We start from the raw sequence: 25,372 nt of genomic DNA on the forward strand, positions 1-25,372 counted from the left end.
TTTTAAAACAGATTATAGTGTCTCCACCTGCAATATTCCTGCTTGCACGTGGAGAGCACTAATGTAACTTTCCTAAGCTGATTCTTTATCAGCTGTACACTACAACCCGATACGCCTGCAATAATTGGGGTATAATACTAGATAAAAGTTCTATCACAATATTCAAGCTAACATAATTAGTCTTAATGTGATTCTGAAACTTGTACTAATACGGCGGACTTTTGAGTCCCTAACATGCGTGGGTATTTGAAGTTTAGGGACTGTCAAAGTTGTGCAATTTTGTTGATTGGTACGTGTACGTGAGATCGTCCGAAATGAAGACTTGCCTTTTGTACTGTAGTTACTTAAAGTTTCTAGCATTCCTCACTGACATATCTCATATTTTTTAACATTTTCCAAATAAATACTAGGTTATCAAAGCATAAGAATCATCTCCATGAGACCATAATTTATGGAGACCTTTGAACGACCCTAAGCTCATATTAAGAGTACCCATCTAATAACTAGGATCAAATGAGGTTTATAAATCAACGCTAACTAGATTATGGTGATACAAATCAATAACAGACGATTCATATAGTTAGACAATATGTGTTGTGACCCAAATTAATGGACTATAAAGATTAAAGAGTCGCAATAAGCAACGACCTCAAAACTACGAGTAAATGCAAGACTGCCGCTGCTAAAGGCTTTAGAGTCACATGTGCTGTTATGTTATTTCATTGCCTGGATGAAGAATATTTAGTGTTATACCCGACTTTTATGAGACCGCATTCGGAGTATGGGATCCACGCAACGAGTCCTTTTTCAAGTATGGATCAGATATGCTAAGATCGGTCCAACGGCCTGGGACCAAAATAGCAAAAGATCTCTGGTCTATCTTACATAGACACACTGAGATGGCCCAACCTGTTACCGTTATCATATTTCAGATAAAGGGGTGATCTAATAATGGCTTATCGTTTACTGAGTGGTGATCTTCGTATTATTATTGTCTTATCTTGTCCTTCCATCTAGGACCGATCATCTGAAAGGACATGCTAAGGAAGTTCAAAACCGAGATCGAATAATTTACGTCCGGAGTTCGGTTTCTCGCTCCGAGTAGTGAATTGCTTCAATTCTCTACCAGAACACGTAGTGACAGCACCTCCTGTTGATACATTGAAAGCGAGATTACACCTTCACCATGCTACAAACCAAAAGGATTAACGTAGGTAGACAAACTTCCCTACTACTTGACTGAAAATATTGAGTTGTCGTTAGTAGCGTACATATTAAGTATGCCTGTCCACTTACAACTACATTTCAAGTATATACCCTTGGTTGGTAGTGACAGGAGAACGTGCTTATTGTGTGAAAAAACCCAGGTAGCCTCGGAAGATTAGGGTCCACTAGGATTTTATCGTTTACTGTACTAGTGAAAATCAGTTTTTTTTTAATAAAAATAATCGTATCATTCATCTTTAGGTGGTACCGAAGATGAATTTTACAAACACTTGGATCTCATTTCAGTCCGATTGTCTTGACGGATATTGTTAACATTGACTACAGCAATTGAATACATAACTGAGTTAGATCCAAGGCTAATTATCATTCAACTAAGGAACGCCCCCAAATGCCCTGGTACGGTCTAGAGTGGGGAGAGTTCGCTCTCCCTCTCGAAATGCTCTCATATGGCCACGCCTATATAGCCTCTGCCAGGGAAGTCCTACTCACTGCCTTCTCGTGGCGGGGATGTTGTTTACGAAAATGAGAGGACGAAAAGCGAATGTACGGCGCTTTAACCGGATTCCAAACCAATGGCGCACATGGGCTGGCTCCAGTATCCTGCGGGAACAAATGGCGTATGAACCAATTCCTTGGTCACCGGCTTCCATGGGACTGCATCTCCTTACGATGCTCCACTGCCTTGTGGATCAGACCTTCAGGTCGAAGGCTCGGCGTGTGGCTCCCTAAGAAAACCACCTGCTTCGGTTTGGGCATCCGGGCAGTATCACAGCCCTCTTACATATCGAATGAGATTTGTGTGGCGCATATGTATTTGGTGCCTCCTTGTACCAATATCTATGTGTTAAAATAAAATAAATAACAACTAAGGTACGGAGACAATCAGTTGCTAGGTAGAAATAAAATATATGGTTGGGCCCAAGTGCACTGGATCATGTCGTCGCACATCATATCAGTACAGAGAAGATTAATGGGATAACAAATGAGAATGTGAACTTAATAATTCGGACATTGGTTTAAACTATGTATCTTTTTTGACGATGACTTGGATTAATTGAACTAGGCCTCAGAGATATTCAACATATGCCTACTGGATTCTTGGGGATTGATGAAAAAAGTAGGAGCAACTATGTTTTCTTTCAGAATTGGACAAATTTATTTTGTTAATTTGTCAGGCTGATGAAGCTTTTTAGCTTGTACATTATTGGATCGAAAGGAATGACGTGTTCACCATATTATGCAAACATTACATCTATCGCTTTGTTTAAAGCTACGAAGAAAACCGATTTTTTACCAAGTCTTTTTCAGTATTCTGTATTCGATAATCCTTTTTTAAAGAAATATAGAATGTTTTGCGTACATTGGTTTGCCCGTAGACTTTCATTTTTCTCTCTAATCATTTCATGATAATTTTTTCGTTATCGTATAGAAGACATTATGCAAAAGATATTTGTGAATAGTTACATAAACTTGTATGGTGTTTTCGGTAACTAGGATTTTCTCGCTAACAAGAACGCAAATTTGATGCAATAGTGCTTTATGCCTGCGCGATCGATCTGGTTTTCAACTCGGATTCGACAATATGAAATGTGATGAGTCTATAAACCAGACGTACCACTTGGCGGCTTGGTCATGGAATCGATTATCTAGATCGGTTATAGTGGAATTGGTCGCCACTGTATTATGTATATACTTCATTTTCCGTTTCGCTGCTTTGTATGAGTCTGAGACTACACTTATGTCTAAGTTGATCAGTACTCTTCAACAATTATCAAATTCTTTAGATGACCATGTAAGTTAAAAACCCATATTTCAGCTGGTATTTGTCGTCATTATATTGACTGAGGAGTACCAAACACATTTTGATTCTGAAATAAACTAAAACTGCAAACTCCAGACCATTGGATTTTGGTTGCTCATCAGTAATATGTCTGTCATGAAGCTTGAATGTCTTGTGTTCGATTTCAGCGTATTGTCATAGGCTAAAACGAAGCACTAAGATAGCGTTAATTGATCTAAGATAGCCCTCGACTTTTTATTTAAAGTTAATGTAATGTATCAAACATATTAAAGTGACCAATAAATGTAGCTTTAGCTTTAGTTTGGAAACGCTCCCAAATGCCCTGGTACGGTCGAGAGTAGGGAGAGTCAGCTCTCCCTCTAGAAATGCCCTCACATGGCCACGTGAATACCACTGCCAGGGAAGTCCTACTCATTACCTTTTCGCGGCATTACTGTTGTTTACGAAATTGAGAGGACGAAAAGCAAATGTCCGGTTCTTTAACTTGGTTGGTGAGTACGGAAGATCCACCTAGAGGAGTCGGAAAACCCTGATTCCTAACCAATGGTGCACATGGGCCCCAGGATCCTAAAGAAACAAATGGCATATAAATCTATTGTTTGTCGCCGGCTATCATGGGACTGTATCTCCTTGGGCTAACCCACTGCCTTGTGGATTAAACCGTTGGGTCAAAGGCTCTGGGAGTGGCCCCCTAAGAAAATCATATGCTTCGTCTTGGGTACGCGGAAAGTATCATAGTCCTCTCACATATCGAACGATTTGTTTGGCACATATCTATTTGGTGCCTTCTTGTACCATTATTTGTGTGTTTAAATAAATAAATAAAGTTTGGAAACAGTTACATGGAATGAAGAACTAATAGGTGCTTCTGTAGAGCTCCAACACACCATGGATTGTTGTTCTCCGCCAACAGACGTTCAACAGCTTGTTGTACGTTTTAACTCTGTAACATGTATTTTGTCATTTTGATCGCAAACATTAGTGGTGGACGATCTATAAAAGCTGTTGGTTGTGAAATATCTATTTGTATAAGATACTACGCCGAATAGTATTTAAGCTCCTAGTGTATTCAACAGAACTGATGTAACTAGTAATTTTTATAATAAAGAAAATTAAGTAGGGCTAAGATTCTATGTTTTCATACAAGTAAAAAGTGCCACCATTTGCTAAGCCATTCTGTGTTGATAAAGAAATCATCCTCGAAAGTCTCGTATCCTTATTGATATTCGTAACCATTTCTCAGGAAATATACTATTTTAATATTCGCTTATACAACATATTTTTAATAAAGTAATGATACTACAAAACAAACATTGACACTAAGGAACAACAAAGCAATTAAAATGCTGTAACGGTATTATGAAGAAGTAAAGGATAAGACAATACATGGTTGAGAAAAGTAATTACTTTGGACTTATTAAAATTTTTTCTCATGTTATACAGTTATTAAGTCCAAAAGAATAAAAATTTGCAACAAACTAATCATCAGTTTTAAACTGAAAATTGGTCGAGTATAGTTTATGCTGTTTTGTCTCTTACCATAAAGAAATTAATCGTTAGATGGATGGAGTCAGTAGAAAGGAAGTCCTGAGCTTAGGTTTCATGTTATTTGGCACTCGTCAGCAAAGTGTATTTGCAGGCTTGTGATAACGGATGTTTCCCATAGGATTTCAACCCTCACCTTTCAGGGTAACAGGGACGTTGTCAGTCGGCTATTCTAGTCGTGACATGTAGACGCTGCATACAATATTGCGTCATTTAGACCTGCAACCATATTGGAACTTCGTCGACAGAATGCAATCAGGACCATGAACTATATAAACATGATATTCGTTATAATTCAGTAATCAATCACTGAAAACCAGAATTACATGACATACTGTCATTGATGCTTGCATCACAGGTTCAGTCTGTTGAAAGCCCTTAGCAAACTTTGCATTAATGTAAATATATTTAGTATAATTCATGCATAGTACCTTCTGCTCCTATAACCATTTCTCATTCAAGCAATAACTAAGGGTAGTTGTGTTTCATTAACTTATAAAAATATCCAGTTCATAGCTTTATTCTTACCATACGTTTCTGAAATGAAGTTTTGTATCTCAAATGATTTTTGGGCCTCTTGTATTCTCTTTGCCAAGTGGCTTTTCTACAACCTCTCACTGTTCACCTCAACAACGCCATCAGCATTTGCTTCACGTGCAGTTAAACTGTTAACAATTTCATAAGAGCTAAATTCGTCTGTTTTGATGTACTTGTTTGTTAATAATTGTCTGTTAAGGTTTTGCCAGCTTCATTTGTCTTTTTGTTCTTGTTAACTGTTTTGGTCGATTGATCCCTTGCCAAACAATTAGTTGATCGCTTTTAAATAGGTTGGCAAATAAGATCGATTTTGATTTACCTACCGATTGCAGACTGACCTGAGTCCCATGTTTTTGGAAATTTCCTTTGAATTTCCTCGATCAAGAGTTTAGTGTTTTTCTAAACAAATTCGTGCCCCCGGTTGTCTCTGTGTACATATATAAGTGATGATATTTCATGGAGTATTAGTGCTAGTTTATGTTCTGGTATGAGTATATAAAAGAGTTACCCACTTTATCCAAAATAATACTTGTTGCAATTAGTGGAATCTATTCGTCGATAATGTCATTTATTTTCTTTTCCTGTTTTGTCTTTGAGTCTGTATAAAATGAGATAATCAACTTCTGTTGGTACGTGAGCTACTTTGTATCCGAAGGGCTTGAAGGTCATTTTGGTGACTTCTGAAATGTTAATCCCATGTTATAGGACAATTTGTTTTCTGGTTTATGAGGATAATTTTGTGCGCTGATGTGTTCACTTGCTAGACAATTTTTGATGAATCACGATGACCATTTTTACTTGAGATAAACAGAAGGCGGTCTGTAAATCTGTGCATTGGATTGGAAAATTTTTTTAGAACAGATCATTGAGTTCTCCCAAACGTTACCACTCCAGAGATAACCGTCCGTACATAAGGTCATCAAAAAAAGAGTATTTAGCACCTTTGGAATAATTGAACGGCTCATTTGTACATGAACTAAGCGCTGAGGGTTTTACCTAAACGACAATGAAAGTTTCACTAGAAAATCACTTAACCCAGAGGATGGAACGAAGCTTATGTACACGTTCACAAACCAGATAATAATATTTTAGACGTACTCTTTTCTTCGAGAAATAACCTGGGTTTACATCATTATTTTTAATTGTCTCTTGCATGTAATAATTTGTATTGTCTTTTTATTGAAAACTACAGATAATGTTGCAAATGGAACTTCATTCAAAACTGAAGAGGACAAACGTGCCACCTGATAAAGTTACTATTCCAGTTTTAGTGATAGCTTGTAATCGTCCAACTGCTAGTCGTCCTATTGATAAACTATTACAGTTAAAATCCGAAATGCTGAAGCAAAACAATTTTGAATTTCCGATTTTCGTTTCACACGCTTGTGATGACCATGCTACTGAAAAAGTTTTACGTTCCTATCAGGATAGCATTACTGTCATAAAACCAAAAGCCCCGTTAATTAATCCAGGTAGAAATTTTAAATTTACAATGTATTATTTAATATTTCATGGTTGTCTGCCCCGACCAAGTGTATTCGAGTGAAAAGCCTTCTTAATTTGGTCTACTTTGGTGGATCTTTTAAAAATGGACTTGGGTTCAAAGTCTCTTGATTGATGAAGTCGAAGGTAACCTTTACGTCGAAGAATACAACTACAATAAGACGCCGAATATATCTATATTCCAATACCTATTGAACGATTAATATTTGGTTGACGCATCCACAACTGGTTCCGGAATTCGCCTAATTTTCTCCCGTTCTCTGTTCCCAAGCTCCAGTTAACGTATGATAGATAGGACAATATAACCCTTGTTCTTAGTTGCTTCTAGATTGAGATCTCAGAGATGATTTAAATCAGTGGCTTATAATTCTAGGTAATACGACTGTAAATCAATAACAACTGAACAAAACTATTTAGTTCCTCCTTCATTCATATTTATTCTGATATATTTTAGTTGGTACCAATTTTGTTTCTTCATGCATTTGTAAAGTATGATACCTTAAATCGACATGCTTCTATGAGGTCCTACCTCGTCTGTGTATAGGTTCCTTCTAGCTAATCCTGATAGATTAAGCCTTTCATTCATTTAGTTACTGTACCGTGAAGTGTTTGGGAACTTCAACTAATTTTTTTTCAAAATTAGGAGCTGAATAGTGCTATATATCTGCATGTTGTATGTTAATCAAATTATGCTTTGTGATTGCGAATGAGACTGTTCATTGTGTTATTTTCATAGTGTTATTACTGTGATGTTGATTGAAAAAGATTTATGATTAGCGTTTGTGTATAAGCAGGCCATCGATTGGATTAATTCATATTCCATTCAAGATGACGTTGGAGCACTCTGATTGGCCTATTTCTAACCAAACAGTCAAGTATAGTCATGGTTTAATAATATTCTTATTTCCTCATATATATACCGGTAGACGAAACTGTACTGTATTAGCCTGTAAAACTTTTGACTTGTAGTAAACTTCATTTATCCACGACATGTTTCCAAATGTCGTTTAAAAATATTGCTTTGTCTTGTGTAACTAAGACTGGTCGTTTAATTAATCAGAACCCGAATTTGATTATTGAAAATCTTTGCACAATCATATCATCATTTGGTTTGTAGGATGACTTGAGTCTTCTGTTTCTTGATTTTCCTTCATTCCATTTATAGTTCAAAGCTCTTCTCTTAAAGTATTTGAAGGTTACAGACATGTTAGCCATCATTATAAATGGGCTTTAGATCAAATTTTTATGGCACATAATTATTCGACTGTAATAATCGTAGAAGATGATCTGGATTTGGCTCCAGATTTTTTAAGTTATTTTGTTGGTGCATACAATCTTTTAACTCAGGATAATACACTTTTCTGTGCATCTGCCTTTAATGACAATGGGCGACTTCAGTTAATCGATATTACACGTCCCGAATTATTATACAGGTTAGTGGCTATTATTTTTGTTTATTTTTGTATATTCTAAATAAACTATAGGAAGTAATTTCCTACAGGTGTAATTCTAAACTATTATCTGGACTTCCGAGCACAGAGTCTTAACTTAGCCAAAGTCAGAACAAGTAAGCTATTTGGTTTGATAAAATTTATCTGTTTCTAAAATGTAAATTAACACTGTTAGTATACAAAATAAACAATTCAGTCTATTAAACACGGAAAAGTAGAGAAATAAATAACATACCGAACAGTAATTAGAGGATAGGAAAAATGAGTCAACAAGCGAGTAGTTTTATAATGAACATAAAATTGTGATGGGTGAATATATATATATATATATATATATATATATATATATACTTAAACAGGAGTTCAGTTGTTCACAGAATAACCTTTGTTGCATAATATTCATGTGTAGCATCTATTTAAATTTTCAACTTTTTCCCATATTTATCAAAACGATCTAGTTTTTGTTTTATGCAATAAGGTTTTTTAAAGGAAACGAATAAGTGTATAAATAATATATGCATATGCAGAGTTTCCAGCTGAAAAAATAATAACATTGAAGTAATGCACTTAATTTTATTTTCTCCCTGATTTATTGTGTTTGTATTTTACTCTTCTCACTATCAGAACTGATTTCTTTCCTGGTTTGGGTTGGATGTTATTGAGAAAATTTTGGCTAGAAATCCGTAAAGGATGGCCCGATATATACTGGGATGAATATATACGTAAATCTTATGTACGTAAAGGTCGAGCTTGTATTCGACCAGAAATTAGTCGTTCTATTACATTTGGACGAGAAGGTATATCTCATGGTCAATATTTTGATAGTCATTTAAAATATATTAAGTTAAGTAGTGCAAAAATCAATTTTCAACAGCTAGATTTATCATATTTGAAAGAAGATGTTTATCGTGATGAATTCAAACAACTAGTTTATGAAGATTCAGTGGAAATGAGCTTTAAACACTACATGAATAATCGCAGTTCATTACCACACAATTCAAAATCTATCCGAATAACATATGAAACTCGAAAAGAATTTGAAGAAATTGCGAAAGCTTTAGGAATTATGTTTGATTTCAAATGTGGTGTAAGTCGTAATGCCTATATGGGGGTGGTACCAGTGTTTGTGAATGGTCATCGTTTGTATATTGCCCCACCTTCCAATTGGTCAGGTTATAATGAATCATGGGTATAGCGAAAGTTTTTTCTCACAAAATTACTTTATTAGGATGAAAAAAGCTCATTCGTTATTCTTTTCTTAGTAACTTATGAAATGTTTTCTACCGTTTCTTTCTACTTATTATTTACCTTACTTTTTTGTTCTTGCATAAGACCTTTGTTTCTAAAATGATGAAATTATGGGAAACACGAAATATTCTGTATATTGTTCCAATTTCTGCACATGTATATTGCTATGGACACATGGAATTGTAAAATTTTCTGTCTTACATTATTTCAGTGCTCTTGCATTGTTTCTTTTTACTGGTAGATGTGTATGTATGTATTATTAAGTGATTAAATAGTTCCTTATGTTTTCTGAATTCTTTTGTATTTCTATGGATTGTCCACCTGTATTTTGATGAACAATATAAAATTCTCTATAATGATGTACATATTTATGTGATATTATTTGTTATTTTCTTGTATCATAAATGAAGTAAGTAAACGAGTGTAAGTGATTAATTCTCATTGAGTAGATTTATTTTTAAAAAGTTTTTTCCCAGTGTAACCAAGAAAAAAGAAACTCAGAATATAACTATGTCGTTATTAACTATTTACACAATATATTATTTCATAATTGTACATTTTTATTCTTTTCTATTTGCCTTCTTGATAAAAAAAGAATGTTCTACCATATATGTTTTCATGAATTCAAGATGAAGTAGATTTGTCAATTATTGTTTGGTTTGTTTATGTTTATATTTCCTATGAAGAAGATAAAAAGTTGATGTTTTTTTTGTTTTCCACCCACCGAACTCTTAAATTCCATTGCAACATAATAGTCCCTAATAATTAATGGCCTAGAGTGAATTATGAATTATAAGACGGTGCATTTTATGTTGAAGGTTATTTACATCGTTTTCAATATTCACGAAGAATATTATGCTAAACACTGTTATTTTTCTGTTCATTTAATGGATAAATATCACATATTAAATTCTGATTTTTACTAAAAATTACATTTCAGTCATTTAAAGTTATCATTTTAGTTGCCTGCCATGAGCAAATAATTTTAGCGACCTTCCTACATACAGGATAAAATACACAAATGTTTTAAAATTTCCAGTGTAAATTATGCTCATTTACCCACTGAATGGACAGAAAAATGACCACAAGTGCTGAGTATAACAGACTGGAAGTTTTTTAGAAGTGTGTAGTTAAACTAGTCTTTCTGTTGTTGCCCTGGTACGGCCGAAAGTGGGGAGAGTCCGCTCTCCCTCTCGAAATGCTCTCACATGGCCACGCCTATATAGCCTCTGCCAGGGAAGTCCTACTCACTGCCTTCTCGTGGCGGGGATGTTGTTTACGAAAATGAGAGGACGAAAAGCGAATGTACGGCGCTTTAACCGGATTCCAAACCAACGGCGCACATGGGCTGGCTCCAGTATCCTGCGGGAACAAATGGCGTATGAACCAATTCCTTGGTCACCGGCTTCCATGGGACTGCATCTCCTTACGATGCTCCACTGCCTTGTGGATCAGACCTTCAGGTCGAAGGCTCGGCGTGTGGCTCCCTAAGAAAACCACCTGCTTCGGTTTGGGCATCCGGGCAGTATCACAGCCCTCACACATATCGAAAGAGATTTGTGTGGTGCATATGTATTTGGTGCTTCCTTGTACCAATATCTATGTGTTAAAATAAATAAATAAAATAGGATTTATACAATTTTATGTTTTCATTCTATTTATTGTTGAATGAAGGAACAGATATGTATACGATAACATTTGAAGTATACTTAGTCTTTTGTGAATTCATGGGACGACTTACATTTACCAGTTTAGTTTTATCACACATCAGCAAATTTCTGATTTTTCTTTAAGCCTCATTCTATCAATAACCTTTCTGGAAGTCTAGTCTTGTAAAATCGTTACCCCTTGTTCATTTTGACAGCTATTATCAGGAATTTACGTTGAATGTCGCCGGTTATCTCATACCTCATTTAGACTATCTGAATAATCGAACATATTAGTTGTTTCATTAGACTTATTGATGATATAAAGAAAGAAGCTAATTCTAGATAGCTTATTATTTTATTAGTTTTTATCACAGGATGTTCGTAGGCACAGGTCAATGTAGTTGTTCAGTTGATGTGAAAAGTCAGTACTTTCGTTGTGTTACATTCTCTGAGCTGAACAATTTTTCTGCGAAACATTCGCTACTGTTCTGTACAACATCAAAACATACTTCTAGTAGAAGTAAGCTTCTTGACCATTCCACAAACTATAAATCCGTCCTTTTTTATCACTGTTTCCAACTGTCTGCCTTCACTCTTTCATTATCTTTATATGTCATTGTACTTTGATTGACTGTTTTGTTTCGTTGAACTGTGACCATGTAGTTGTTTGAGCTTCTTCAAACAGACTGATAAATTATGTTTTTATTGATGTGGTTGTTCATTTCAGATTGACCCGTATCATGACATTTTCTCAGTGAAATTTGTATCGGGACCAGTGTTAATCCTAGTCTGCGAAATCCATCGGTTATTTATTGAGGTCACACTAAAATTAACATGACTTTCTACATCTTTTATTAAGACAAACTACACTTCCCAGATCAGAAGCATAAAAGTGACCAGTTTAGTGAAATAATCCAGCTAAGAATTGTTGATCTTAACACAAATATCTATTCTCAGTGTTCAAACAGTCCCGTATCTTGTTAAGGTGATTTATTACTTGGGATGGTTCCATTTCCATGTTCATTGCATCAGAAATTCGTCATTGATTTCTTAAATAAATGTTTAGCTAACCAGAATCCCATCATTTACGGTTCTCGAAATTCACTACTCACTAAACGTGACTTCTGCGTACAACTAATCACATTAGAGATGTGATTAATTACTTCGTTTTTTGGTCATCTCGATAACCGTTATAACATAAATTCTCAATGGTGTTTAAAATCAGAAGGCAATGAGAAGCGGTAACTACAGTTTATTAGGGGATAGTGCAGATCACAAAGCTATAAGCCGATCACGTGAATTTGAAGCGGATAGGCGAATAAGTATATGCGAGCAATTACATAGTCAAATTGCATAAGGGCGTAGCAAGGACTAATCATAGGATTTGAGTACATATATACATGGGGAAGAGAATGAATCACTGAGTGATATTTAAGCAATCAACTTTTTATTTAAAGTCTGTCGCGTGATCTAGTGATCATAACGGTGCAAAGAAAATGCGGATTGTTACTGTTCAAATAACATTGTCTGTTAAGTAAGTTAATAAAAGGGTTTAACCATAATCGAAATTAGTTGTAGGATAGTTGCTATGACCATAAGTGAATGTTAAACTAAACGAACACTTGCAATGAAAAATAAAAAGAATCGATAGTTAATTGAAAGCCAAAAGCAATAATGAAATTAGTCATAAACAGGGTCTGCAGACATCACTGATAATGCATTATTAGATATTTCTGACTGACGAATTAGAAGGTATTCTACACAGTATTTCTGCATACACTTCAGTTTGATTATTTCGCTTGTGACAAACTCGATGATTTTACGACCGGTGTATACTATGTACCAGAAGCCTGTAAATTTGGCTTTAATAAACCCTGTGAGATTACTTCCTTCAAAACTATTCAGGAAATATTTTGTTGCACCTCAGCAAGAACCCTTACCGTAAATCCTGCGTGCGTCAAATGTGCGAAAATATGTACAATGTATATGCTTCACTTGTGGTGATAATCCATTTGGTTTTCGCCGAAAAAAGAAACAATGATGAACTTATAATTGAGTTTCCAAAACCATCATTCCTTATTATACCTAGAAGTACTAAGACTGTCATTCTTTTAATCCTATTCATTCAGATATATAGTGAACATTCTTTTGTTTTTGAAAAAAAAGTGAATGACTGTACATTATTTACATAAAGATAGATTACATTGTACATTTTTGTTAATTTTTTGGTCACATAATCTAGTTAAGTTATTCTTATGTATTTTATACTAATGTTCATTCAACCATAATGCATTCTGAATAATTTCTTACACAAGATAAAAGAAACGTTTATACATCGGAATTAGGGATTCATCAATATTCTGTGTTGTTTTTTTTATGACTAACACTTTCTACCTCAAGCATAAATAATTACTTACTTACGCCTGTTACTCCTAATGGAACATAGGCCACCGACCAGTATTCTCCAACCCACTCTGTCCTGGGTCTTCTTTTCTAATTCCATCCAATTCTTGTTCATTTTTCTCATGTCCATAAATAATTAAGATACATTAAAGTTACATAGTTATTTTTTCAAAAGGAATGTGCTATTAAAAATACAGAAATAGTTTAGGTGTTTTCAAATCATTGATTAAAAGTTCAAGGTTTTAATTTATATTACAAAATTGATTCTTAAAAATCAGTGGAACAATGTAAAGTTTAACTTTCAGTATACTACAAATTGAGTTGTTTAGTTTATTATTTTCGTAAAAAAAGGCATTTATTGACAAACAAAGTTCACCATAAAATGATCATGTACAAACAATATTATTTCACTGTACAAACATCGGTCGATTTAATTTAATTATTTTTACACTCAAATGAGAATATCAGTTGACAAATGTTACTTTAATAATTGAATTCATGAGTCATTTGAAGTTAGACTATCATGGAAAACCTGGGAGCACAGGACGGCCGTCTCATCCTAGTATGGGACTCAGCAGTGCGCATCCACGATCCCTCCCCGCGCGAGATCCGAACCTAGGACCTGTCAGTCTCGCGCGCGAACGCTTAACCTGTAAACCACTAAGTCGGTATCCAACGGTGTTAGTGTCTAACTTCAACCAATCCACGAAATTGCGCCACTGTCCAACATTGGTATTAGTGAGTTACTATCTCACAATAGACCCGGTTGAACTCTACTAGTCATGGCTTCTCACTAGAACTCCAGGAAATAACTCTTGGAAACAATCACTTTATTTACAGAATGATAAATTATCAATCAACTCGAAATTATTTGGATATTCTGATGAATGTGTGTCGGTAAGTAAATCTCCAGAATAAATAGTTCTGTAAGTCTTCAACACTTCATGCTGACCTCATTATTTTTGATAGACACATCTAGCAAAGGCGCTCTGTCATGCATATGCACCAGGTCACAAGTAGGTACACTGTGTTGCATATCTACAACTGTTAGCCAACTTTGTTCGAATGCTTCTTTAAATATCGGTAGCCTTTCACATATATATTCGAACCTCTTCACTTCTGATTTGACTGGGTTGTCATACTTCGATTATAAAGATTATAGCAACTCACGTACATTTGAGTTTGTTCACATTTAATTTGGTTAAACCCTCCTGTTAACTTAGTTAATGGACAGAGTCATTCGTACAATAACAACTCAGCTATGCCATTGTACATTTATTAATGTTGTGCTTGTATGAATGTGTGTGCTTGAGCATCGCTTACCGCCTACACACATATTCATTCTGCTAACTTTAGTGTTAGTCGCTTAAATGATTCGATGACTCATTCATTTCCCTATGTATATGTACATGTACATTTTAATCTTATTAATTCGACTCGCACGCCCACTCGCTTGCTTTTCCGCATCAGCCTTTCATTCTTGCTTAGTGCATTATCATACTCAAGGTGGTTGATGGATAGTGAACAATTCCATTCAAATGATTGTTCAACGATGATCCGTAGTGTCGCAATTTGGTCTGTGCACAACCGATCGTTACGGAATTCGATCTGCTAATTTAGAAGTTGGGCTTCTACTGAATCCTTCATTTGGTTCAGCAACACTGTTGAAAACCTTTCCTAGTACAGATAGTGGTGTGATGCCTCTGCAGTTACCACATTTGTTCAGGTCTCCTTTCTTCGGTGTATTGATGAGGTGTTCTTTTTCCCAGTCTGTCGGTGGCACTTGTTCCTTGTCCCAAATCTTCCTGATTGGGTCATGGCGCATGTTCGCAGTCCGTACTGTGTCTCACTTCGGCACTTCAGCTGGTATATTGTCAGGTCCCGCTGTTTTCCAACTCGTAACTTGTCTGATGACCATCCTGATTCCTTCGAATGATGGTGGAGTGACATTGATGGGGAGGTCTGTAGGTGCTGCTTCGATGTCCGGTGGATCCAATGGAGCTGACCTATTCAAGAGCTCAAAGTATTCTACCCACCTATCTCTCTGTTCTTGGATCTCGGTGAGTCTTGCCTTCTTTGTCCTTAACCAGTCTCTCTGGTTTACTATATCTCCCTGCCAGTTTCTTCGTTGTGTCATGTGGTTGCTTCATATTTCCTTCTCTCGCAGATTTTTCAGCTGTCGTTGCTAGATCTTGCACGTATTTCTGCCTGTCAAATATAATGCTCTTCTTCACTTGCTTGTTTGCTTCTGTGTATTCTGCTTGTCTTGACTTTCTCTGTTCTTGTTCGGCTGGCTGTTGTTAATTGCTGTCTTCTTGTTCTTCCATTTTTAAATCTTGTCCAAGCTTTCCATAGAGATCCATTCATTATGATGATGCTTGTTGCGGCCCAGCACCTCCAGACGTGTTGGAGTTAGTGCTTCTCTGACCCCTTTCCATTTGTCATTTATAGTAGTTTCTCCTTCTTTCAGTAGATATTGTCATCTCCTCTTCTGGTTCTCACATTTTCCATTCGCCTTCTGAATTTCTTGATGATACAACTATGACCGATCTGGATTTCCTTCGTGTGATCCGGTGAGACTAATGTGGCTTTGTGTATGCGTTTGTATGGGGATATTTTGCCATCTATAACCAATCTGTTGAAAGCAAATAAATTTGCAAATCTGCTACCATTCTCGTTCCTTTCTCTCAATCCAAGTCGTCCCATGATATCTTCATATCCAGTGTTGTCCATTCCGACTTTGGCGTTTGGGTCTCCCATCAGGATGGTCAGGTCTTTTCTCGGTCACTTCACTATGGTTGATTGCAGCCCCTCATAAAACTGATCTCTATCATTGGTGAGTGCACAACATCGGATGACATTCATTTTGATTCCCTCATTATTTGTTTTGAAGGATGCTTTGATGATCCTGAATCCGTGAGATTCTCATCCTATAAGTGCTCTACGTGCTTCTTTGGACACCATCAGATCAACTATCTGAGTATAACTGGAGTACAGCAGCATCTCTCCCCTACCTGACCTTTGCTGTCAAGCTAGGATTCAATGGATTTCATTGATTCCAAGCACGGCTAATTTGTATCTCCTCATTTCCATTGCTATTTAACTGGTCTCCTTGGTCCCCACATTGTCCGGACATTCCATGTACCTACATAAGTTAGTGTTCTATTTGTTAGAATGGTCATCGTCCTCGTGACTTCCGAAGAGTCTCGACCTTCATCATGAAGCGTCATAATTCTTTCTTGAATTCGGAGAGCAGATTTTAGACGGTTTAAGTTGTTTGATATGGTTGGGGTTTTTTTATCAAGATTGTTTTCTACAGAATGAGAATGCCAAACCCATGCCCATCCCTCCTCCTTTATCCGTAGTTGGGGCCGGCAGTAGCCTTAGAAGTTCTACAGGCGTTGTTTAACAGAATGTGGTCAACATGAATTGACAATTTTTAAAGCACTATTTCACTGCACACTTATTAAGCACAAATATCGGTGGTCTGGAGGCCAAACATTCTCCAGCGAATCGCAAGGTTCCAGGCTCGCGTCCTGTGCGAGGGACCATGGACACTCATAAGGCAACACAATGAAATCTGAATCTAATATCAAATTGATATCAGTCCACCAACTACTGAATTTCTTGAATTATAAAGCAGTAATCTTTAATCTATTTTGAAATTCATATGTGTTCTTCTATGACTTCATTTATGAATTATTTGTGAACAGAATCCTTTGAATGAAGATGGAAGTTATGTACATTTCTATATATACTATATTTAACGGTTCGATCCTATGAATATTTTTGTTCATTATTGTCATTTACCGTAAATTTTTCTCACCAACTGATTTCTAGTTCCATCAACTTAAATTCAATATCCATCGATATTAATCTAAAACGGTTTTAATCACTGAAAAATATTCCGATTATAATGAATAATTAACAGTTAACTCATTAAATAATCTATTAATAATTATCGGTTAATATGCGAAAAAAAGAGACGATTTTTCACTGTGAAAAATTTGTCAACAACTGAATATAAAGTAGTTAAACAAAAGAATTCAGTCAACCAATTTATTTCTCAGTATCTGATCGATTAGTTATGATGGTTAACTAACACTTGTTCTACAGTTATAAAGTATATGATGTGAAAAAGTTTTCTAAACTTGATCTACAGATAAGGAATGAAACAAAGTATTTCATTTCAACTAGTTTTTTAGCATGACTCACCAATAATATATATATTCTTTAGAATAATAATATAACTCCGCCTGCCGGTCCCAAGCCCAGGTAAAGAAGGATGGTTGGACCTCCACATATGACGGCGGAATCATGGAATACAATGGATATGTTGGATGCATCTAGACGATTTGGACTTCGCAGATGACCTAGCTAATCTGTCCTATACACAAGAACAGATGCAGATGAAGACAACTAGTGTAGCAACGGCCTCTGCATCAGTAGACCTCAACATACACAGGGGGAAAAGCAAGATTCTGATAGCTATTTGATGAGAATTCTTTGATGAAACCAAACTTGTTCAGTAAGACATATAGGATGCTTTAGTTCCTCAGGAAACTCAGAATATCAACACTGTACAGTAGCACTATGTAAAGCAATTAGAAGGGAACAGAGCTGAAAACAGAGTTTTACATAAATAATGATTGATTATTTATTGCTTTATGGATATTTTAGCCTTCTGTTTATAACTAGAATAAAAAAAGTTGCAGCTGGCATGAAACGGTACAAGTTCAATACGGCTATGGGATTTGTACATACTAGTTAGCTAAGATGTATTTCAAAGCATCGTCACAAATACTCTCAGATAAATTTACACTGAAGCTAAAAGTAGGTTGTGAAACATAGTGGACTATAAATAATTTAATGGCTTTTACAAAATCTTTCTATGAATGTGTTAACTAAACTAGAAGATAATATTACTAGTTGCAAATTTTTAAAACTCTTGTTAAGGTCACACCATTCACGCTAAACATGAGTGTTATTTTTTTGTCCTTAAAATAATATATAGACCATTGTTACTGAATTTTAAACCTTTATAAAAGGGTTATAATAATCCATATCAGTCGACTTGCAACATGCAAGAACTACATTAAAGTCTGTGTCATAGGTTAGAATGTGACTGGCGGTATATTAAACTTACTAAACCTTTTTTTCAAAATAAATGCCAGTTAAAGAAATCTTGTTAATATAATTTAGGCTGAGAAATTTTAGGAAACCAAACCGTTATGATTTCTCTTATTACGACCCAGCTAGTCTTTGTACTTAATATTCTTGGACATTACTTCACTCGACTAGTCCTCATATGAGAACACGGTTGAACAGGAACGTAATTATATTCCCAATTACAAGGTTGAATGGAAATAGGAATCATAACAAGAGAAACGTTAGTAAATTTATATTTTTTACAAAAGAAGACTCGAGAGTCTTATCCAAGTATCCGCTAGTGCTGATTGGTTAAGAAATAGCCAACCAGCCTGTCGGGACACAATTCTACGCGGAACATGATTTGATCCAATCTATATCATGCTTACTTACTTACTTACTTACTTACTTACTTACTTACTTACTTACTTACTTACTTACTTACTTACTTACTTACGCCTGCTACTCCCAATGGAGCATAGGCCGCTGACCAGCATTCTCCAACCCACTCTATCGTGGGCCTTCTTTTCTAGTTCCTTCCAATTCTTGTTCATTTTTCTCATGTCTATCTCCATTTCTCGGCGTAATGTGTTCTTTGGTCTTCCTCTTTTCCTTTGACCTTCTGGATTCCATGTGAGGGCTTGTGTTGTGACGCAGTTGGGTGCTTTCCTCAATGTGTGTCCTATCCACTTCCAGCGCTTCTTCCTGATTTCTTCCTCCACTGGGATCTGGTTTGTTCTCTCCCACAGTACGTTGTTGCTAATAGTGTCCGGCCAATGGATCTGAAGTATTTTGCGTAGACAATTGTTAATAAACACCTGTATTTTCTGGATGATGGCTTTTGTAGTTCTCCAGGTTTCTGCCCCATACAGTAGAACTGTCTTGACATTTGTATTGAAAAACCTGACCTTCGTGTTGGTTGACAGTTGCTTTGAGTTCCAGATGTTCCTCAGTTGTAAATATGCTGCTCTTGCTTTGCCGATCCGCGCCTTCACATCTGCATCAGATCCACCCTGTTCATCAATGATGCTGCCCAAATACGTAAAGGTTTTTACATCTTCCAAATCTTCTCCGTCAATTGTGATTGGATTGGTGCATTCTGTGTTGTATCGGCGAATCCTGCTTTTCCCTTTGTGTATATTGATACCTATTGCTGCTGAGGCTGCTGCCACACTGTTTGTCTTCTCCTGCATCTGTTGTTGCGTTTGGGATAGAAGGGCCAGATCGTCTGCGAAGTCTAGATCGTCCAACTGCATCCTAGATGTCCATTGTACCCCGCGCTTCCCTTCAGACGTTGACGTCTTCATGATCCAGTCGATCACCAGGAGAAAGAGAAAGGGTGAGAGTAAGCAACCTTGCCTAACACCGGTCTTCACTTTGAACGACTTTGTCAACTGTCCTCCATGCACGATTTTGCAGTGTAATCCATCATATGAGTTCTGTATGATATTGACTATCTTCTGAGGCACGCCGTAGTGTCGAAGAAGTTTCCATAGTGTTGTTCTGTCCACGCTATCAAATGACTTTTCGTAGTCAATGAAGTTGATGTAGAGTGATGAATTCCATTCAATTGATTGTTCCACAATGATCCGTAGAGTTGTGATTTGGTCTGTACACGATCTATCCTTACGGAATCCTGCCTGTTGGTCACGAAGTTGGGCGTCTACGCAGTCCTTCATCCTGTTTAACAATACCCTGTTGAAGACTTTTCCCGGTATTGAGAGAAGAGTGATGCCCCTGTAGTTATCACACTTGCTGAGATCGCCTTTCTTCGGTATTTTGATCAGTAGTCCTTCTTTCCAGTCTTTTGGTACTTGTCCCTCATCCCAAATCTTATTGAAGAGAATGTGGAGTATCCTTGCAGTTGCCGCTACGTCTGCTTTTAGTGCCTCTGCTGGGATGTTCTCCGGTCCTGCTGCTTTGCCACTCTTCATTTGTCTGATGGCCATGCTGATTTCTTCAATTGTTGGTGGGCCAACATTGATTGGGAGGTCCGTGGGTGCTGCTTCGATATTGGGTGGGTTCAGTGGGGCTGGTCGATTCAAGAGTTCTTTGAAGTGTTCTACCCACCTGTTTTGTTTCTCTTCAATGTTGATGATTACCTCGCCTTCCTTGCTTTTCACTGGTCGTTCTGGTTTGCGGCGATTTACAGAGAGTTTCTTTGTCGTGTCATACAATTGTCTCATGTTTCCTTCTCTTGCAGCCTTTTCCGCCGTCGTTGCTAAATCTTCCACATATTTACGTTTGTCGGTTCTGATGCTCCTCTTCACTTGTTTGTTTATTTCCGTGTATTCAGCTTGTGCCTTGGCTTTTTCTGCTCTTGTTCGGCTGGTATTGATCGCTGCCTTCTTGTTCCTCCTTTCTAGAATCTTATCCAGTGTATCAACAGTGATCCATTCCTTGTGGTGGTGCTTCTTGTGACCCAGGACCTCATGACATGTTGAAGTGATTGCCTCTTTGATCCCCTTCCAGTTGCTCTCCATAGTAGTTCCTTCTCCATTGAGTAGATCATGAAAGGCCTGGAACTTATTACTGAGGACTATCTTGAATTCGTTGAGTTTGTTAGTATCCTGAAGAAAGGCCGTATTGAACTTTTGTGATACTGTCTGCCCCGTTGTCCAGTGCTTCTTGAGTTTCAATTTCATCTTGGCGACCAGTAAGTGATGATCTGATTCTATATCAGCTCCTCTCTTGGTTCTCACATCCTCTATAGTCCTCCTGAACGTTTTGTTGATGCGAATATGGTCGATTTGGTTTTGTGTAGAGTGATCCGGTGAAGTCCATGTGGTTTTGTGTATGCGTTTATGTGGGAATATGGTGCCGCCTATGACCAGCTTATTGAAGGCACATAGATTTGCAAATCTCTCACCATTTTCGTTTCTTTCTCCCAGTCCGTGTCGTCCCATGATGTCTTCATATCCAGTGTTGTCCGTTCCAACCTTGGCATTGAAATCTCCCATCAGAATGGTCAGGTCCTTTGTTGGGCACTTCTCGATGATTGATTGCAGCCTATCGTAGAATTGATCTTTAGCGTCTTCATCGTAGTCGTTGGTAGGCGCATAGCATTGGATGATGTTCATTGAAATGCCCTCTTTCTTTGTTTTGAATGAGGCTTTGATGATCCTTGGTCCATGAGATTCCCATCCTATAAGTGCATTTTGCGCTTGTTTGGACAGCATCAATGCAACTCCTTGTGTATGTGGTGCATTTTCTTCTTCATGGCTAGAGTATAACAGGAACTCTCCTGTAGTTAGTCGTTGTTGTCCAACTTGTGTCCAATGTGTTTCACTGATCCCAAGTACCTCTAGGTTGTATCTTCTCATTTCTGCAGCAATCTGGAAGGCTCTTCCGGTGTCCCACATTGTACGAACATTCCATGTACCTAAATAAATGGTCGCTCTGGTTGTCAGAAGGGGCATCGGCCTCGTAACTTCCGAAGGGATTCGGCTTTCATCATGAGGGCAGAGTTTAAAAGGTTTGAATAATTTTTTCTGGTTAGCGTTTTTTTAGCGAGTTAGTTTTCTACGGGATGGGGACGCTAACCCCATGCCCAACCCTCCTCCTTTATCCGGGCTTGGGACCGGCAGTAGCCCCCGGAGGGACTCCAGGTGGAAGCACAAAATGTTTATTAGTAATATTAATGCTAAACAAAAAACCAACTACCCTAGACTACAGAGTGTAAACAAAAAGAGTATGTTTCAGAATTTCATTAACATCATTTAATGATACTCGACATTTAATTAATATTTGCATTGTTCCACTCATATATGGACGATGTGTTATTTTAGAGAAAATGTGCATATATATATTAGAGAATCAGCTAAATCGAAACTTCCAGTAGTTTCCAATTACTATTTATAGAAGTATATGTATGGATCTGTATTTTTACAGCAGCAGCTAAATAGGGATAGAGTTTAAAACATGTACAGGGTTATCTAAGATTCTTAAATTCAATAATTCTTCAGATTTAAAACAAGAATTCATGTTCTATGAGAGATTTTTTCAAAATTAAGTTACATTTTTGTGCATGTATCTGTCACTAGAAAAAAATGTTAATATCTTGCCAGATATTGCATAACAGTTTCTATTCGTTATTATAGGTATGTACCATATTTACTGAATGGCAAACATCAAAATTCAATGGCATCAAGAATACAGTCGGACAAAGTTGGATAGTATTAAAAATAATTGTTAGAAAGAAATTATTTGCTGTGTATCCTCCCACGTATTCTAAATAGCTTAGAACAAAAACCATTAGAATTTTTATAAAGACATTTACTGAAGTAAACATTAAACAACACTTACCAATTAAGCAACATTACACAGTGTTTAAATCCTATTTTCATATTTGGTTAACGGTTGAAGAATAATTAAAAACCTTGAAAATTAATATTATTCATCAAATAACATCTTATTAATGTGGTTCAAAAGACCTTCCAAAACTAATATAATTCAATGAAAAAGAAAATATACCGAATACAGTTAAATGGTTTTTCAAATGTTTTATGAATGGAAATGGTTAATCGTGAAATGACATAGAAGATTTGTAACTCAGTTAATGTTAGGATCTCTGATCTAGACAGTTTATCTGCAAAACATTCACTACTGTTCTGTACAACATCAGAACATACTTCTAGTAGAAGTAAGCTTCTTGACCATTCCACAAACTATAAATCCGTCCTTTTTGATCACTGTTTCCAACTGTCTGCCTTCACTCTTTCATTATCTTTATATGTCATTGTACTTTGATTGACTGTTTTGTTTCGTTGAACTGTGACCATGTAGTTGTTTGAGCTTCTTCAAACAGATTGATAAATTATGTTTTTATTGATATAATGTTATTTACAGATTAGCTTGTAATGTCATGTATCTAGAAATTACATTATTGAAATTTCCTAGATCGAGAACTATGAAATTTCTTCAACTGAATTTGTGTCCATCCTTATTCGTACACCCTGATATACGTTAGCATGTCAACCCTTTTCATTTATATTCTCTGTTCATGTATATATCAGTAAATGAGAGCTTCTCTCAGTTGATCCTTTATGTTATATAGATAGTATTTAATTTTGCTTTCTTCACTGTTGAGTATTCCAGTCTGTACGTAAGAAAATGAATTTACCATATCGGCCTGTAACAGTTCTGTTAGATCAAAAGTGGATTCATAAAACATACCATATCATTGTGCTATTACGCTGCACTTAAACAACAACTCTTTAAATAGAAGCGAGGGTTTTCGAGACCAAAATTTACTTCTTTTTTTAGTCGATTTGTAATTTAATATTAAATAATGTTTCTATATTGTTAAATGATTTAGTTAAATTATTGATACTAGTAAATTGTATCATCCACTGTTCATAAAGATGATAAGTAATTAGTCTCATAAATTGTCTTAAATACTTATCAAGAGAAATATTAAAATAAAGTTATGAGTGTAGGTGAAGTGTACAGCATTCACTAACACTATATAATTTCAAAGGTTAAGATCATAAGTCAGTTGAAGCTAGACCACCATGGAGAATCTGGAAGCACTGAACGGCCGTTTCGTCCTACTGTGGGACTCTTCTGCAGTGCTCATCCACGATCTCGCCCTCTGAGAGATTCGAACCCAGGACCTACTGGTTCCGCGCGCGAGCACTTAACCACTAGACCACTGAGCCGGCATCCAACGGTTTTAATGTCTAACTCCAACTATATAATTAGTATGACTTACTTAAAATAAAATTTGACTAACCTAATTGAGTATAAGTTCAATGTATGAATGAAAATATCTATTAATTCATTATAAAGTTAGGTTCAACTTGGTTTAATAAATAGTTTATTATATTAATATAATTTCTATATGCTGTATTCATTATTTCAAGTTTTCTTTATTCTATTTCTTTCTTTCTTTCCTTTTTTCCTTAATACTCTGATTTATGCACTTGATTAAATGACATTTATTGGACTGAGTTAGTAAAATATTTCGACCTAAGGACATTATACTATTTTGTAAATATATTTTACTACTAAATGTAGATAGAAACTATTGTTTTTTCAAACACAATTAATAAACTGTTGAGTATGAACATACTCAAAATGAAGTTTAATGACAGTTTACGTCAATATAATAACTTTATATTAATTTTTCCTTATACTTCATAAATTGATTTTGTTTATATTGAACTTTAGAAATTTATACATAAGTGAACTGGAAATGTAAAATACTTTTTTACATGAAACAGAATAAGTTATAAGCTCTAATGCCTATTAGATTTAATAAATATTGTTTTTACACCTCATTATTAATCAACATCGAGAAGTATTAGCCCTTTCTAAATAGTTTTTAGTTTGGAATTCTATTTGTAAACCCTTTGTCATCCATATATAATGAAGAAGGTCCACGAGTGAACGCGAGGAAGCTGTAAGAAGCTCCAAAAGAGTCGAAGATATTCCATCCAATCACCTCTGGGAAGAATCCCTACGTGTAGCTTCCCGATTGGACAATGCTAATAACCCCCTGTGTGCTATAATGATGATTTCGTTTATACTAAAAACTATAAATACCCGACATTTTTGTACTATAAATGACATTGTCTGGAATAACATTCCTTTCAGTTGTCTTCTGTCTTCTCATTTGCGACTTGGAAGGGTTCTAACGTTCATGTGCTAAAGTTATATGTGGTAATATCAATAATATAATCTCTAGATATTATATATATATATAATATTTCAACGGTTGAGATCATTAGTCAATTGAAGTTAGACCACCATGGGAAACCTGGAAGCACTCAACGGTCGTTTCATCTTATCGTGGGACTCCTCAGCAGTGCGCGTCCACGATCCCACCTAGCGATATATATATATATATATATATATAT

At 36.1% G+C, this 25,372-nt stretch overlaps 1 protein-coding gene across 4 annotated transcripts; it reads left to right on the top strand.

Moving 5' to 3' along the window:
* The first annotated feature begins 214 nt into the window (after positions 1-214).
* On the top strand, positions 215-10,856 carry MGAT1_1 (Alpha-1,3-mannosyl-glycoprotein 2-beta-N-acetylglucosaminyltransferase). 4 transcript variants are annotated; one of them, XM_051213602.1, is made up of 5 exons: positions 215-289; positions 2,722-3,019; positions 6,303-6,582; positions 7,779-8,046; positions 8,689-10,856. In XM_051213602.1, the coding sequence occupies exons 2-5, from the start codon at positions 2,810-2,812 to the stop codon at positions 9,257-9,259; spliced, it is 1,329 nt and encodes a 442-aa protein (XP_051069590.1). In that variant the 5' UTR covers positions 215-289; positions 2,722-2,809; the 3' UTR covers positions 9,260-10,856. The 4 variants fall into 4 exon arrangements, with proteins under 4 accessions (XP_051069590.1, XP_051069588.1, XP_051069589.1 ...); XM_051213603.1 differs by lacking the exon at positions 2,722-3,019 and having other exon boundaries at positions 224-289; XM_051213600.1 differs by having other exon boundaries at positions 215-6,582; positions 8,098-10,856.
* Positions 10,857-25,372: the final 14,516 nt, after the last annotated feature.

This window comes from Schistosoma haematobium, chromosome 3 (genome assembly GCF_000699445.3).
Source record: "Schistosoma haematobium chromosome 3, whole genome shotgun sequence".
NCBI lineage: Eukaryota > Metazoa > Platyhelminthes > Trematoda > Strigeidida > Schistosomatidae > Schistosoma > Schistosoma haematobium.

What these genes read in the sequence shown, in the direction of transcription:
- MGAT1_1 (XM_051213602.1), top strand. Translation starts at nt 2,810, where the DNA reads ATGAAATGTGATGAGTCTATAAACCAGACGTACCACTTGGCGGCTTGG. An exon ending in AGCCCCGTTAATTAATCCAG is followed by an intron (nt 6,583 to 7,778) that starts GTAGAAATTTTA and finishes TTCCATTTATAG; the next exon opens with TTCAAAGCTCTTCTCTTAAA. An exon ending in CGTCCCGAATTATTATACAG is followed by an intron (nt 8,047 to 8,688) that starts GTTAGTGGCTAT and finishes TCTCACTATCAG; the next exon opens with AACTGATTTCTTTCCTGGTT.